Source organism: Suncus etruscus, chromosome X, assembly GCF_024139225.1.
Source record: "Suncus etruscus isolate mSunEtr1 chromosome X, mSunEtr1.pri.cur, whole genome shotgun sequence".
NCBI lineage: Eukaryota > Metazoa > Chordata > Mammalia > Eulipotyphla > Soricidae > Suncus > Suncus etruscus.
The window spans coordinates 37,155,283-37,171,995 of record NC_064868.1 but is presented as its reverse complement, the minus strand read 5'-3'; the positions used below and the strand labels follow the sequence as shown (position 1 = coordinate 37,171,995).

The 16,713-nt window shown below is 34.7% G+C and overlaps 1 protein-coding gene across 1 annotated transcript in view; it reads right to left on the bottom strand.

Annotated features, from left to right (window-relative positions):
* CFAP47 (cilia and flagella associated protein 47) overlaps positions 1-16,713 on the bottom strand; it is a 433,368-nt gene that overhangs the window by 214,874 nt on the left and 201,781 nt on the right. The window contains exons 36-39 of the mRNA XM_049766890.1: positions 14,261-14,395; positions 13,062-13,180; positions 9,269-9,419; positions 7,769-7,857 (exon numbers count right to left, since the gene is read on the bottom strand). Of these exons, the coding sequence (XP_049622847.1) occupies positions 7,769-7,857; positions 9,269-9,419; positions 13,062-13,180; positions 14,261-14,395 (494 nt within the window). The remainder of the gene's footprint in view (positions 1-7,768; positions 7,858-9,268; positions 9,420-13,061; positions 13,181-14,260; positions 14,396-16,713) is intronic.

The window sequence follows — 16,713 nt, the reverse complement described above, 5'->3', positions numbered from 1 at the left end:
TTGGAGCTTTTCAGGCTGAGGTGGCCTTTCTGGGACCCCTTTATTCTTCTGGCTCCTTTGACTTTTGTTTCTCAGCCCCTTTCACTATGGTTAAGATTTCCAGGAGAAATCCATTCCAAGTCTGTTATTTTTTCTTTTAAGTCTTTCATTTTAAATAAACAGTGATCAGAAAGAAAGTACAGTGAAAAGTGATGAAACTTTTTAAATAATGCATATTTACATAATATTTAAGAAATCTCACATTTATCATCAACACATTGTATTTATCTAATGGATTTAACCCAAAGAGGCTGGGATAACATTAAAATTTCTGAATTTTCCTTTTTCTTTTATTGTTTTTGGGCCACAATCTGCTGAACTCTTTGTGCCCCATGAATAACTCCTATCAGGGATCTGGAGACCATATGGGGTGCCAGGGACTGAAGGACATCGAAAGCAAGCTAGGATAGCATTTCATTACCTAGAAACAACATTCTATAGTAAAACATTTTACAAAGTTTTATCATCTTTTTTTATAAATAAATATTACAAAGTTATTCATGATTGAATTTTAAGTCTATAATGTTTTTTAATTAATATTTTTTATTTACACACCTTGGTTACGAACATGGTTGTGGTTGGGTTTCAGTCATATAAGATGACACCCTCCAACACTACTTTTATCATCTTATACTCATCATCTAGTTAAAAAAATAAACAGCAAATATTATAATTTTCATTAGTAATTCTGAACTCATACACTGTAGTTTAAGAGAATATTTGTTAACACCAGTTACTTGCAAAGCTTCAATCAGAAGAATTTAAAAATATATATATATAATATATATAGAAAACCTAGCTACAAAGGATTCTGTTGTTTCAGTGTATTCGTGTATGTGGTACAAGGAAACATGGGAGGCACCTGCTTCATCACTGAACCTCATCTCTAAATGCTTTCTTAAAATTGATTACAGGGGTCCTCAAACTTTTTAAACAGGGGGCCAGTTCACTGTCCTTCAGACTGTTGGAGGGCCAGATTATAGTAAAAACAAAAATTATGAACAAATTTCTATGCACACTGCATATATCTTATTTAGAAGTGAAGAAACAAAATGGAAATAAATACAATATGTGGCCTGCGGGCCGTAGTTTGAGGACCATTGGCATAGACTATGATTTACAACGCTGTTAATGACAGTAACCAACATTCAGTAGATACACACCAGAGTACAGCCAGGAGTAAGCCACGAGCCCAGAAAAATTTTTAAATATTTTTAAAATAATAGTAGAGTGACCTTGACTCAGATAATTTATTTATTTCTTTTATTTTATTTTTCAGTTTGGGGGCCACCCCCAGCAGTGCTCAGCACATAGTCCTCGCATTCTGTGATCAGGTATGACTCCTAGTGGCCTATGGATGCTATGAATGCTAGAGAAGGAACCTGCTTTAACAGCATGCAAGGCAAACATCCTACTTTTTGTACTATCACTCAGACCACTGCCTATTTTGTTTTTTGCATATGATAAAATTTGTCGTTGTGATCTGAAAAAGTCTAGTAAGTTTCTGATTTATCTTTGTCTGCTTCTATGGTACAATTAGCCTCCAAACTCTGATTTATGTGGTGTTCTTTTACTTCTGTGTGTGTGTGTGTGTGTGTGTGTGTGTGTGTGTGCATGTACATGCATCTTTGTTACTCTTTGTGATTTGATTTTTGGTTTGGTTTTGGTTGTTGTGCTGCACATGGCTTACTCTTGGATCTGTGCTTAAAAATGATGTTGGTGGGGCTTAGAGGACCATATGGGATACTAAGGATAGACCCTTGGTCAGCCATGAGCAAGTTAAGCACCCTAACCTGCTGAACTACTGATCAGTCCCCCGCCCATACTTAGCCACTTTTATAAAAATTTTTTTTCAAAATTTCGCTTCTACAGAGACTAATATTTATGATTTTGAAAGTCCTCAATACTTTGAAATCTAGTAAAGTTGCATATGCAGAAATCACATGGCATTAGTGAGTACCATCTCTCTCTGGGTTATGCATACCACTTGCTCTAGATAGAGTAAATTTGGCTTAAATAAATTTCCTTACTTTGTTAATTTATTTATTACATTTTTTAATGTTTAAGTAAGATAATTTTTGGGTGCTGATTTGGAAAAGTCTACATAATATGGCTGATTTTTCTTTGTCTGTTTATAAGGCATAAATAGCCTCCAAATACTATCTGCTCTAGTTTCTTGTCATACTCTCAGGTAGTAATTATCAATGAATTTTTTAATTCCTAATCATTTAATCTTAACCTATTTCCTCAATGTTTTCTATGAATAGTAACCTTACTTTGTAATTATTTGTCTCTCCTGAATTATTATAACTTCAGTGCTCTGATTTAAATCTACTGTGAACCAATACTCCACACAGTATTATTCAAATAATATAATTTTGTTTTTACTTTCTGTTGCAACTTAAAATAATTTTTATTACTTATTTAGTTTGGGACCTCACAAGCAGTGCTCACAGAGACAGTAGAACATTCATACCACCCTCAGACAATTGTTCCTGATAGATTTATAGTAAAGCTTGAACATGTGCTACTCAGCTACTGTGAAAATGGGTACCATCAGGGCCACCTCAGATGAGCTTGGGTTCTCTGGAGATATGCCAAATGAAGATCAGTGAACCATATACATCCAGGGGTCAAAGGGAGTTGGATAAATATACTATCTCCCAGTCCCTTTATAATAATTTAAAAATAGAATTGGCTCTTGTGAGTATCTCTTGAAGTCTTTCAAGTCACCAAGATTACAGTAATCTATTTTTCCATTATTTGAGCTTTAAGCTCAATTACTTTCCTATATTTTTTTAAAAAAAGTTTGAATATTTAGATTATGTGCTTTATTCAATAGTTCTACTCCTATTCAATGCTGGCAAGAATGTTGACTTCTCCAGCCTCTTTGGAAAACAATATAGCTATTCCTACATTTAAAAAAATACACCATATTTTATTTTATTTCCACTCTATGCTCCTGAGACCGTTTGTCCCTGAGTCCCATCCACATGTCCACATTCTTTTTCCTTTTCTCAGTTCATAGGAAGACATATAAATGTGAGGCAGAATAAAATGATTCATGTTCTATGGCTGTGTTAAAAATGGGAGGGGCCCTATAACTATAAATAAAATATAAAAAGAGGAGGCAAATGTGGCAAACGATTTTTTTTTTTTGCATAAGCATAGTAAACATTGGGGAAATTAGAAAGAACATTTCCTTGGCCTAAGAGATACAGGGTGTTTCTATTCTTGAAGCATACTGTTATGATTATAGGCTCCAGGCATGTTAGTTTTCTAACCCAAAGGTCTTTCTTTAGCCCTAAATACACAAACTAATATCAATGAAAGTACAATCAAGCGACCCAAACTATAAGAAGCTATACACAAATGGACCTGTTACACAAGCAATCTAGGGGCTATGGGTGGAGGTATAGAATGCATACTGAGAACAATGATGGAGGGAAGTCTATACTGGAGGTGGGAATGGCCCTAATTCACAGTCACTATGTAATTGAAATACAACTGTGAAAGACTGGAAGTTCACATTGGTCATGCAGTCACCTCCACCACTGCAGCTAGGCTATTGGCCCCCGCCCATCAGGACGAAGGGTCAGCTCCCCCCCCAAATTTATTATTTTTAATATAAATATAAACCCGTGCCTTGGTTCCTATTTAGTTTGGGGGCCAATTATTTGATACCTGTCTTTTTAAGAACGTATCTACTAAACCAAAATCATAGGTGTTTGGAGAAATGTCTTGTGTTTGTTATGATACTTATTACATAAATCACCTTTTAAATTTAGGAAGAGCTTGATAATTTTCTTAATAAATAATTTCTATTGAGACACTTAAATTCATTATCATAATACTTGTTATATTTGAAAATGGTTATCATATTACAACAGTAATTATCCTGTTCTATTCTAAATTTGATGCATTTATTCTCCTTCCTTAAGAACTGTGAAATACTTACAGTACTATATAATCATTCCAATATACATTTTCTTTTCATATAAAGTTAATATCAATAACTTTGGAGATGACATTTCAGTATGAATTAATAAACTGACCAAACAAGGGATTCTTATAGTTTGTGATATTTGTGCTTTTATACTTTATTTTGTTTGTACAATACTTCAATAATTTGCTTTCAAATAGTTATATCCACTATGTATTTATTAACTTGTACTTTTATAATATATTTACTTAAGCACCATGATTACAAACAAATTTCTAGTTGGGTTTCAGTTGTAAAAAAAAATCCCCCTTTACCAGTGCTACCACAGTTCTTCCCATCTCCCTCCTTCCCCAATGCCTACCTATATTTGAGACAGGCTGTGGCCCCACTCCCCATTCTTCCCAGGTAACTTGATTTTACCTGCTAGAACCCTCCCATTTCCTGGGAAGGGTCTTGGGAAGGTTATAGAAGGCCTTTGACCCAGGGGATTAGCTCCTTTTGGTCTTTGGGCAGGATGGAGATAAATTGGCATTTACCTGGATGGAGAGCTATGAATGAGGGAGAAGAAAGAACTCAGGGTTGAATGCATAAATGGTTAGCAGCCACATCTGTTGGCCAAGGCAATAAAGATGTTATCTCTCATGAAGCCTGCCTGTGAGTGAGTTCAATACCCAATTGCTTTCCTGGACCCACAGGTTAATGGAGGATGGAGCCAGGTGGCCTGGGATGGCAGAGAAAAGCCCCTCCATCCATCACCATCCAGCTCCATCCTAAGGGCTTAATGCAACAACAGGCATTCTATTTCTCTCACTCACTATTATTGTCATGATAGCCATTAGTTATTTCTCTAACTGTACTCATCCCCTGCCTATATTCAAGGAGGCATTCTACAATAATTAAAAGAATAAACAATTATGGGTATGCTACCTAAGATAATATACAGACTTGGTTCAATCACTAGCAAAATTTGAAAAGTATTTCAAACAAAATGCAACACAAGATCATGAAATGTATTTGGAACTGCAAGAGACGCAAAACTTAGATATAATTTCAAAGAAAAGGGGGAAACAGATAACAGTTCTTGAAATACAGCAATACTACAAAGATAGTAATTGAAACAACCTGGGGCTGGAATCAAAACAGATATACAAAGTAATGAAACAGAAAAGAATGTGTATAAACTCAAAGAAAAACTGCATCTCTAAGACAAAAGCAAAGAGAGAACTTAGAGGAAACTCAGTATACTAACTCTTTGATCTTGAGGTTCTATTTCTTAGAATCAAGAGAAAACAACTTTGATTATGTAAACCATCTGTGGTATTTTTCTATAAATCCTTAAAACTAATATAGTGTCCATTATTCTCTCAATTTTGTTAAGAGAATAACATGAAATAATGTTTTAAAAAGGAAAAGAAATGAGAACGTAAGGAAGCTGGCAAGATTCCTCGGGGTACTGGTGCTGGAAAGTGGAAACTCTAGTGGAGTGTGTGGTGTTGAACAATGTATGCAAGAAACCTTATTATTAAGAGTGTTTTAAACCACAATATTTAAATAAAATAAATTTTAAATATTAGTGATCCTCAAAACAAAAACTAAACAGCCCATACAAATAATGATAACGAAAAGGAATTATGGTATAAAATCCCACTCTGAGAGCTGGAGCGAGAGCACAGCAGTAAGGCATTTGCTTTACACACAGCCAACACAGGAGAGACCCCAGTTCGAATTCTGACATCCTCTATGGTCGCCCAAGCCTGCCAGGAGTGAATTCTGAGCGCAGAGCCAGGAGTAACCCTTGAGTGCCAATAGGTGTGACCCCAAACAAACAAACAAAAAAATCCCACTGTGATAAATGTAAAATTTTTCAAGAAAATACTACCAAAACTAAGATAATATAAAACTACACATGATATAATTACATTCTACCAAGGAATACAGCACTACAAAATATAAAATATTTCTCATAAAATTTGTGATTGGTTTTGAAATGAGCCTAAATTTGAGATCCACAAATCTGTAGATACTAGTACTGTTCGCTACCAAACCATGCACCTCTCATAACACATAACAATTTTAATTTGATCTCAGATAAAGCTTAACGTATCAGTAAAATATAGTGATATAAAGAAACATAAAATTTTATTATTTCCCAATTATCAGAACTCTGGGTTTTTCTTTGGGTTATGCTACTGGAATACCTGATAATGTTTAAACCCTGTTTCCTCTAAAGAATTTAGAATTTAGAATTTGGTGAATTTACCAGGGCAGGTTTTCATATTTGGATTAATGCCACATATTTTGACTTATTTTTACTTATTACATTCTGATGTAGCACTTCAAAATATTGTCAAAAAAATTCTTTAGACATAAAATGAAAACCAGAAACCAATCAATAACTGTTCTAACAAAAATGTATTTTGTTGGGGCTAGGAAAATAAGATCAGTGACAGGGTGCATGACTTTTGTGTGTAGAGACCCAAGTCCCACTCCAGGCCCCACATGTGCTCCTTCACATCTCTGTGGGATGTGGCTCTGTTGATACCCAGAACCTCCAGGCCTGTGCAGTAGCATATCACAAAGCTTGAGAACTGAACTGTGTTCTGGTTTGCTGAGTTCCACCGAGTGTCATTCAGGTTCCTTCACCCTGAGTAACACGGCTTAGGGGACCCTCCAAAAATATTTTGCCAACAATGCCTTATAATTCTAATAAGAAACTAGCAAACTTTTAGGCACACTGTAGAGAACCCTGAGATTAATAAATATGAAAATAATAAGCAAGTGTATATCTTATAGCTATTACACAATTATGTCTTGGAACATCTTGTTCTTAGTGATAGAAATAGCTGGCACAGAGTCTAGAATTGAAACAGTACAGAAGGTAGCATTTATTTTTGCTTTCTCAACACATCTGTGATTAATTTTACAGACCTGTACTTTTCTATTGTAACCTAAAATAATGCTTCAGCACTTTCCATCTCTTAATTTGAAATTTCTGTTGCTGATTGTAATCTTTTAAGTCTAATGACAACAAATACATGCTTAATGTGGAGTTTTCATTAGTCATGATACCTTAAGTAAAACTGCATGTCCTACTAGAATCAATATTTTACTTTTGTGAATTAACTAATTATATTTTTAATTCAAAGAGAAGTTAATTTCAGTAAACAGAAAGACTATAGATAACATATATAAACTTGATACAATCAGCCATAGCCTTATATAGATCAAGTAGCATCTTCTTGGTTAGTTTTTGGACTATACCTCTCAATGCTTGGGGAACAATCATGGTTCAACACTCAGGACTGATTCCTGGCCGGCCTAGGGCACAGCTGTGATACTAAGGATCAAAGCCAGGTTGACATGCTCAAGGCAACTCCCTATGCACTACTAATGGCTCCATCCCACATCTAGTAACATTTCAAGGAAAATTGGCATATTTCTATTATTTATTCTGTTTTATCTTATGGTACTTATAAACAACAGCATAGTTATTTTTTTCCTTAGAATTATTGAATAAGGTTACACAATTGCATTGAAACTAGATATGGGGACTGGAGAGGTGTGCAAGCGGTAGGGTGTATGCCTTGCACACGCAAACCTAGGACGAACTTTGGTTCGATCCCCCATGTCCCATATGGTCCCCCAAGCTAGGAGCAATTTCTGAGTGCCTAGTCAGGAGTAACCCCTGAGTGTCAATGGGTGTGGACCAAAATGCAAAAAAAAAGGAGAAAGAAACTAGATATGGCTATCTGCAATCAATCAATTTGTAACGAAACAATAACTTACCTAAATTCTCCAGCAACACGAAATGGATTTTTAACATTCAAAGTGATATGTTTCCACGTATAACATGGGCTTATGCATTTTATAATATCCTAGTGTAAAATAAATATATAACAAAAGATTATTCTGGATCATAATATAAATTAAAATTATCTAAGCAGTATGCTAATGATATAACGTTAATTTTGGCATTTCCTTCTTCCACAAGTTTTTCCCTATTAAAACCAGATAAAAATGATTTTACCTCATCATTTAATTAGTACTAACAACTAAACTGTTTGAATAGTGTCTTCCAAGCTTATTTTCTTAATATTAATTTTGTCAATGTCTGTAGATTACTTCTCACTTGTAAATTAATCATCATACAACTTCTAATACATCTGTTATAAGGGCAAATCAGGAGTGTATGCATTTTTGGATGTGTATAATCAAGAGTGAGGGCAGGAATATCTGTAAGAATGTGTGATTGTGGTATGGCTATGTTTATAATATGTTGAGAACCCTGACAATATTTTCTTTTTTTTGGGGGGGACACACCCAGCAGTGCTCAGGGGTTACTTCTAGCTCTATGCTCAGAAATTGCCCCTGGTAGGCACAGGGGCCCATATGGGATGCCGGGATTCGAACCACCTTCCTTCTGCATGAAAGGCAAACGCTTTACCTACGCGCTATCTCTCCGGCCCCTGACAATATTTTCTTAACCAAAGCAAGTATTGTAAATCAAACTTCCAATTGCCACAGGGCTCCATTAAAAAAATTATTAGTTTCAGGCTGATCATTTCCTTACATTTTATTTCTCCATCATTATCAATTATTCAATTAAGACTGTGAGAACTTAAAAACATAAGATGGCACACAGAAGAGCAGAGATCACCTAAAATTCAGGGATCTCCATTGCTGTGCGAGAACTTGATAGTGACAGAGTAACACCAATTAGGTTTTTTATACCAATCTATGCCACTTATTTCAGAGAATTTGTGAAATTTCTATTTGAGGACTTTTTATGTATTTTGGGGGAGGGGTCATACCCAGTGATGCTCAGTGTAACTCATTAGCTCTGCACTCAGGAATTACTAGTAGCAGTGATTGGGGATAAATGAGATGCCTGGGATTTTGGGTGATGTAAGGCCAGTGCCCTATATGCTATACTATCTCACTGGCTCCCTGTGCTCACAGACCACTGGCGATTCTGGGGGACCATTTATTGTCTTGGGTATCCAAAGTAGTTATGGCAGGATGCAAGGCAAATGCCTTAGCCCATGTACTATCTATCTGGATACTATTTCAATATCAGTTACACAACTGGACATTTATTTCTATAGTAAGAGTGGCAGAGGAGAAATGTCAGAAACACAGAAGGTAACAATTATGTAAATGGAAGTATGTACTTGTGATCTGTTAGAGAAAAAAGAGCTGCATAGTGACAGAAATAGAAAGAAAAGCAACATGTAGAACATTCCCTGTTTTCTTGATAGAAGAAGCAAATAAATAAGATTTACTTACAAGTTTTTTAAACTTGAGAAGCTCACCCCTAAGACCGAAAGTCAAGGTAATGCCGCCTACCACGGGCTCAGTTTTTGAAATTAGCATCAGCAAAGCTTCAGCAGGATGGATGAAGCGGCTGTTGTATTCCACCGTGATAGTAGTTTCCCTTCTAATGAGTAAGAGATTAAAGAATAAATATTTTAGTTTAACAAAACCTAAGACACATTTATTCCATACAAATCACTTTCACAGTGCCTACACTCTACAATATATATACTCACTTCTACAATAAATTAGAGATTGATAATTGACAATCTCAGGAAGCCTATAAGTTAATTACTGTTATCGCTTATTGACATCCTGTTCCAAGGTGCAAATTCAAAAGTTAGCTTCCAAGTGCACATAAAATTTATACAGTATCAGATCTTCTGAGAGGTACTTTTATGAAAACATGTATACTTTGCGTGTAAAATTTATAACACCCAGTGCTATATTTAGCGGATTGTTTATCATATCACTATATTTTAGTTACACAGAGGGAAAGGGAGAACTAATTAAAAATTTTAATATTAAAGTCCTGGTTGATAATAAAAAATAGAAAATAAAAATGTGGTATTTAAAAGTATTATAATTTTGGAAGAAATTAAAAAGATGAGCCAAGCAAGGAGGTCCAGCTCCATTCATCTTCAACTTTTTGGTTTCCAGCTATTGTATCAGTAGTCCTCAAACTACGGCCTGCAGACCACATATTGTATTTGTTCCTGTTTTGTTTCTTCACTTCAAATTAAGATATATGCAGTGCGCATAGGAATTTGTTCACAATTTTGTTTATACTATAGCCTGGCCTTCCAACAGTCTGAGGAATAGTGAACTGGCCCCCTGTTTAAAAATTTCAAGGACCACTGAATGGGTTACAAATATTGATACGATTTTCACTTGGCTTTGACTGACTTTTAGCATAGTTAACATTATGCATAGAATAATAATTCTTTGACAGAAATTATCACCATCAACGTTTTTTTAAGGTAGGAATATATTTTTTATTTAAACACCTTAGTTACAAACATGATTGTGGTTGTGTTTCAGTCATATAAGAGGACACCCGCCATCACCAGTGCAACATTCCCATCACCAATGTCCCAAATATCCCTCCTCCCCACCCTGCCCCCACTTGTACTCTAGACAGACTTTCTATTTCCCTCATACATTCTCATTGTTAGGATAGTTCGCAATGTAGTTATTTCTCTAACCAAACTCATCACTCTTTGTGGTGAGGTTCATGAAGTGGGCTGTAACTTCCAGCATTCCTCCCTTTTGTCTCTGAAAATTAGTGCAAGAATGTCGTTCATTTTTCTTAAAACCCATAGATAAGTGAGACCATTCTGCGTCTTTCTCTCTCTCTGACTTATTTCACTCAGCAAAATAGATTCCATGTACATCCATGTATAGGAAATTTTCATGACTTCATCTCTCCTGACTGCTGCATAATATTCCGTTGTGTATATGTACCACAGTTTTTGAAGGGCATCTTGGTTGTTTCCAGAGTCTTGCTATGGTAAATAGTGCTGCAATAAATATAGGTGTAAGGAAGGGAATTTTGTATTGTATTTTTGTATTCCTAGGGTGCATTACTAGGAGTGGTATAGTTGGATCATATGGAAAAATTGGGCTTAAAAGCAGAATGCTTTAGCTAGAGCAAAAGTACAGTGGATAGGGAGTTTGCCTTGCATGTGGTCAAATGAGTTTGATCCATAGCAGCCTGTAAGATTTGCACTGCCCTCCAAAAGTATTCCCTGAGCACAGATCTAGGAGTAAACTCTGAATACAGATGGATGTAACAAACAAAAATATTTTGAGGACTAGAACATTATTACATTGGATTAAGATGCTTTCCTTGCATACAGCTGATGTGATTTCCATTTGTCATCTCACATGACCTCCCTGAGCATGCCGCAGAGTGATTCTTAAGTGCAGAGCAAGGAATAACATCTGAGTACTGTTAGGTATAGCTCAAATCCCCATCTCCACAGTGGAATGTTTTAACATAAAGGAAAATCTGTCTACCAGCAAAGCGATGCATATACAAAATCCCTATATGTTTTTCTATTGGCATGTAGTTACATCTGAATGAATAAACACAACTATGTATAGGTAAAAGGGTCAGAAGGAAATGAACTAAAGAAATGTGTTCAATAGACAGTCCCAGGGATTGAACCAGGGTAGCACCTTATCCCTGTACTCTCACTTTCACTTTCCAGCAGATTTAAAAGAAAAAGATAAGGCAACATATCTGTGTATTTTCCACTTATATCATTATCCTATTTGAAGGGTTTAGGGGAAAATAAATGGTTCTCTGACCTCATACAAATGAACTTGTATTATTAGTTAGATTTTCTAACAGACATGGGCTGGTGATTTCTAAAAGGTTTTTATTCAATAGTTGATTGATGAATTTCCTTATCATAATTAATTTAATTTCAATACAGTCCCAACCATGAATATTCAGACTTTGCAAATTACATACTATTTAGCAGTGAGCAGTAACTGAAGAAAGTGATCACAGGCTAACAAATGACAATGAAAGCAGACATTTGCAACTAAATTTCCTGAGTTTTTAAATAAAATAAAAATGGCCCAAACGTTACATTTGAAAAGTAACTCTTGTTAACTTATGGCTGAAATAAAGATGCTGAAAACTGACTTTGGTATATATAATCTGTCACCTTGTATTCAGAGAAATAATTGTCTACAATGGTAATGACTAAAATTCAAGATTACATGCATTAGTGGCTATCAAATTTGTTAACCCCTGTGCAAAGAATAGCTATTCTCATATTCATTATGCAAAAGTGGTATTTGTTTTCAACAACATATGTTGGTATTTGAAATAGGATCTGCTAAACTGGGAACACATATATTAGACTCACATATTATACTCATATTTATTATGTCAGAATTGTATAAAAACAAACTCAGATTTTTTGTGGACTTTTTGTGGTAATACTGAGTATTAACCCTGTTCCATGTAATTCAAGAGCCTTGCACACGCAAGGTATATTCTCTACCACTTGAGCCTTGATCCTTCACTTCTGTTGTCTGGGGATCTAATTTTATATATAAAAAGAAATATTAAACAAGTATGTAGGAATAGAATCAGATAAAATATAGTGCTTTATAAAATTAATCCCATTTGGAACATATCTATTTGTTGATATACCTACTGATCAATTTAATCATTTTCTTATTTATGTATCCATCTATCTCTTTAATCAAACATTAACTAAAAAGGCATTGGAGAAATGGTAACATTGGAGGGTTTCTTTGAGATAATACTTTCTTATTCCAAATATTTCTGTATCTGCAAAATTCCCTACAATGGATAACACATGCTTTTATAATTAGAAACATGTCAGTATAAGATTTATATATGTACATTTGCATATACATATATGCACCTAAATATATATACATATATGTATTGCAAAATAAGTTTAGCCCACACCAGTTCCAATTACAGGATGGAAACAGAAATATAATACATGTAATTTATAGTTTAACCTCTATGACTGATATGCATGCAACATAAACAAAAATGAAATCAATGCATAAAATGAATTTGTTTAATATTATTTAGAATTATTCTAACAAAACTGATAAGTAATCTCAGAAAATATGAACAGTTTCTCTACTTCTACAGATCAATCCTTTTCTCATATATATATATATATATATATATATATATAAACACAAATTTTTACAATTGAATTAGGTATTTGTTACATTAGAAGAAGGAACAAATTTAAATACTTACCTTGGAAGAATTTTAAAAGTGTCTTCCCCTTTTGGAACAGTGCTGAAATCAGCAGCATCTCTTCCCCTAATCATTGCATTATAGACCAGCTCTCTTGCGCTTGGATTTTTTATCATAATCTTAGTTGAATATGAACATAAAAACAAGATCAGAATTTTAAAAAATACACAAAGTAACATTTATCATTTTTGTCGAAAAGTATACATTTTAATCAAACATTTTCCTTATGTGATCAAACTGGCAGAAATGATACTCTATTTAAAGAAAACATTTAATACAGAGAAAAATATAATATACATATATACATGTGCATTATATTCACACAAACACACATGTGTGTAATTTTCTCAATTGCAAATTGAGCAACATGAATTTTAGTCTTTTTGGTTGCTCCTGGTTTTGGACTTTGGGGCCCATATTTGACAATGCTCAGTACTCCTTTCTCTAAGGTCAGGGAATATTCCTGGTAATGCTCAGGGAACAAAATTTGGGAACTGGAAGTGAATGTCCTGGATCTATCGCTTTGTCCTGGATTGTATTCTTACTTCAAAGGGAAATATGTATATAATATAAAAGAGAATTTACATAATCCAATTTATCTAAAGGGCTATTTGGCCAAACCTATACCAACTTCTAGATGAAGCCAGCTTCATTTTTAGTCAAATTCTATTATTACTGAACTTGCCTTATACTACTTTGTATACCAAACAGCCAATAGCCCTTTTGATAAACTTTAGGCACCATGATCTACAAAGTTATTCAGGTCATACAATATTCTAACTCCAAACTGCCAGTGTCAGAGCATCTCAAGAAATGACAATATTATGCTGCCATTAATATGGAAAGATACAACCATAATATGAAAATATACAACCATAGAACCACTGCCCCAGTTGACAAAATTACAGGGAGACCGGGCCCAGCACTTTGGAGACCCTCCCTCCAAATCCCTAAATTTTATGTCTTACCTCCACAGACTTATTTTTACTAGTATATAAAATATCATTTCACTGTAGTTGAAACATTTTTATGCAAAATTTAGACCTCTTACTCTTCAAAAACTTTGGTTTCGAGAAAACTTTGCTAAAGTTATTTTACCATATTGAAATTTGATTAATTTGGGGATAGTATAATCATATCTAAAATATAAAAGGTATCAAATTATATATACTTCTAATTTGGCCCCAAATACTCTTTACCTCTCTTCTTGTAGTATCATGCAGAGAACAACGAAAGATCACTGATTTCCTAGGGAGATAGGTAGGGAGCCTTTCATACATGTAGGCACAAAGCATGAGCATCATGATTGGATTGGGATCACAGATGTCAGTGGCCTATTTTTAAAGGAGAGAAGTAAAATTTAGAGTGTATACAGGTAAATTTTAAAACATGTATGAAAACTCTACATCAAATTTTCATTATGCTAAAAGATTTTTAAAATAATTAAGCATTGCAGGTCGGCTATATGACTAAAATGTACACCCAGAAAACAAAATATTGCTGTGAATTAGAGGAGGGTGGCCTAGTTATTTCAATACACATGAGATGTATTCTAAGAAAAACAGTTACTACTGTTAACTTTGAATAAGTTTCTTTTTTAGATAAACATAGTTTTATTTATTAAGTAACGAAGAATACAGTTTTATGCTAATACATGTGCCTACCAAAGTCTACTAATAGATGTATTTACATAAAACATGCAATTTTATTCTGTATTAACAAACTTTAATCACTAATACAGCAAAAATAAGAAAATAAGAAATTAAAACTCATGGTGGGGGGGTTTCTTTTATTCTCCACATCACTATTCATTAGGGAGATACAAATCTAAACAACAATGAGATATCATTTCACACCACAGGGATTGGCACACATGATAATGAACAAGAACATGCAGTGCTGATGTGGATGCAAGTAGAAAGGGACTCTCATTCACTGCTGGTGGGAATGCAAACTAGTTTATCCTTTTTGGAAAAATATATGGATAGTCCTAAAAATAGTTCTGGAAATTGAGCATCTACACAATCCAGCAATACCACTAATAGGAATATAATCTAGAAACTCAAAAATACATAACAGAGAAGTCCTCTGCATTCTCATGCTCATTGCAGCACGATTTACAATGGCCAGAATCTGGAAACAACCCAAGAGCCTGAGAACAGATCAATGTCTAAAGAAACTGTGGTACATCTACACAACTGAATACTACACAGCTATTGGGAAAAATGAAGTCATGAAATTTGCTCATACATGGATCGATATGGAGAGTAATATGCTGAGTGAGTTGAGTCAGTGGAAGAGGGATAGACACAGAATCTCACTCATTTGTGGAATATAAGAAAAAAAAGAGATGGTATGCTAATACTATCCAGAGACATCAGAGACAAGGATCAGGAGGATCAGTCCAGGGTAAGAAAGCTTGGCACAAGTAGTGGAGCAGTGCAGTTAGAGAAGGACGGCTAAGATAATGATAATTGAAAATTATTGTGCTGGACAAGAACTGGGTGCTTAACAGAAATTAAAGTGATAGGCATGGTAACCCTTCATTAACAGTAGTGCAAACCACAGTGTCTAAAAGGGAAAAAATGGGGAGAGAGTGAAAGAAGAGTGAGAAAAGAAAGAGGGGAGGTAAAATGCTTGCTCCACAGGCAAGTATGGGTTGGGAGTGAATCTGGAGTCACTGGTGGTAGAATATGTGCACTGGTGAAGGGGGTCTCACATGGAAGACTGAAAATCAATTATGAGCAACAAGGAGAAAATTTAAAAGACGGTTTCATAGATAACCAAAATTTTTTATATTTGGGTAGAGAAGAACATTTCAATTCAAAGTTCAGAGAAAATCAATTATATTGATTAAAAAATAGATCTGTGATCGTCATTGCATAGATTTGAGATAAAGTAAAGAATTGCAGAGAAATAAGAACAGCGATATTCAATACAGCCAGAGTATATATAGAAGCCAAAAAGTGGTGAGGACCAAAATCAGAAACGATTGTTTTCATAGTTCACGTAGTACCTATGATCTTCTATAAGAAGTTCAATGTCATGTGAGAAACTTCTTCACATAAAAATGTATTGGGATTGAAGGCAAGGATTCAAGGACATATGAAATACCACTGACAAATAACCCTGTTATTGTCAATGAATAGTCTGATAACTTCACACAATCCCCTTGGTCTCCATCTACCTCCCACTTTTGTCATCAGATAAACATGATAAAGTGGTGGCTTGGTACATTTCAGAGAGTTATTAAGTTCTCCTGGGTGATTTCATGCCAAGGAGCAGTAAGGGATATTCTCAGATTTACTATTTTATGCAATTTTATTTTAAATTGCTCCCTAAAATGCTTAACCAATTCAGAGCAACTTTGAAGACCAGTGAGATCATTTGAATAATAAAATGCAAGGGAGAACAGCCTTAGGTGAAGTTTTCTTTTCTTTTTCTAATAACCTTGTCCCAAACAGTTGTATGAACATTGAGTAGAAATAAAAAATTATCAGACTTACACACCAAATCCAAAGCCATCTACAATAGATTCAATACCCAATCTACAACAAGCTAGACAGAGAAGGGACCACTTATACTAGCAGCCCGAGGAGTAAAGGAGGGGTGAGATGGGATACATGCTGGGAACAGGGGTGGAGGGAGGACA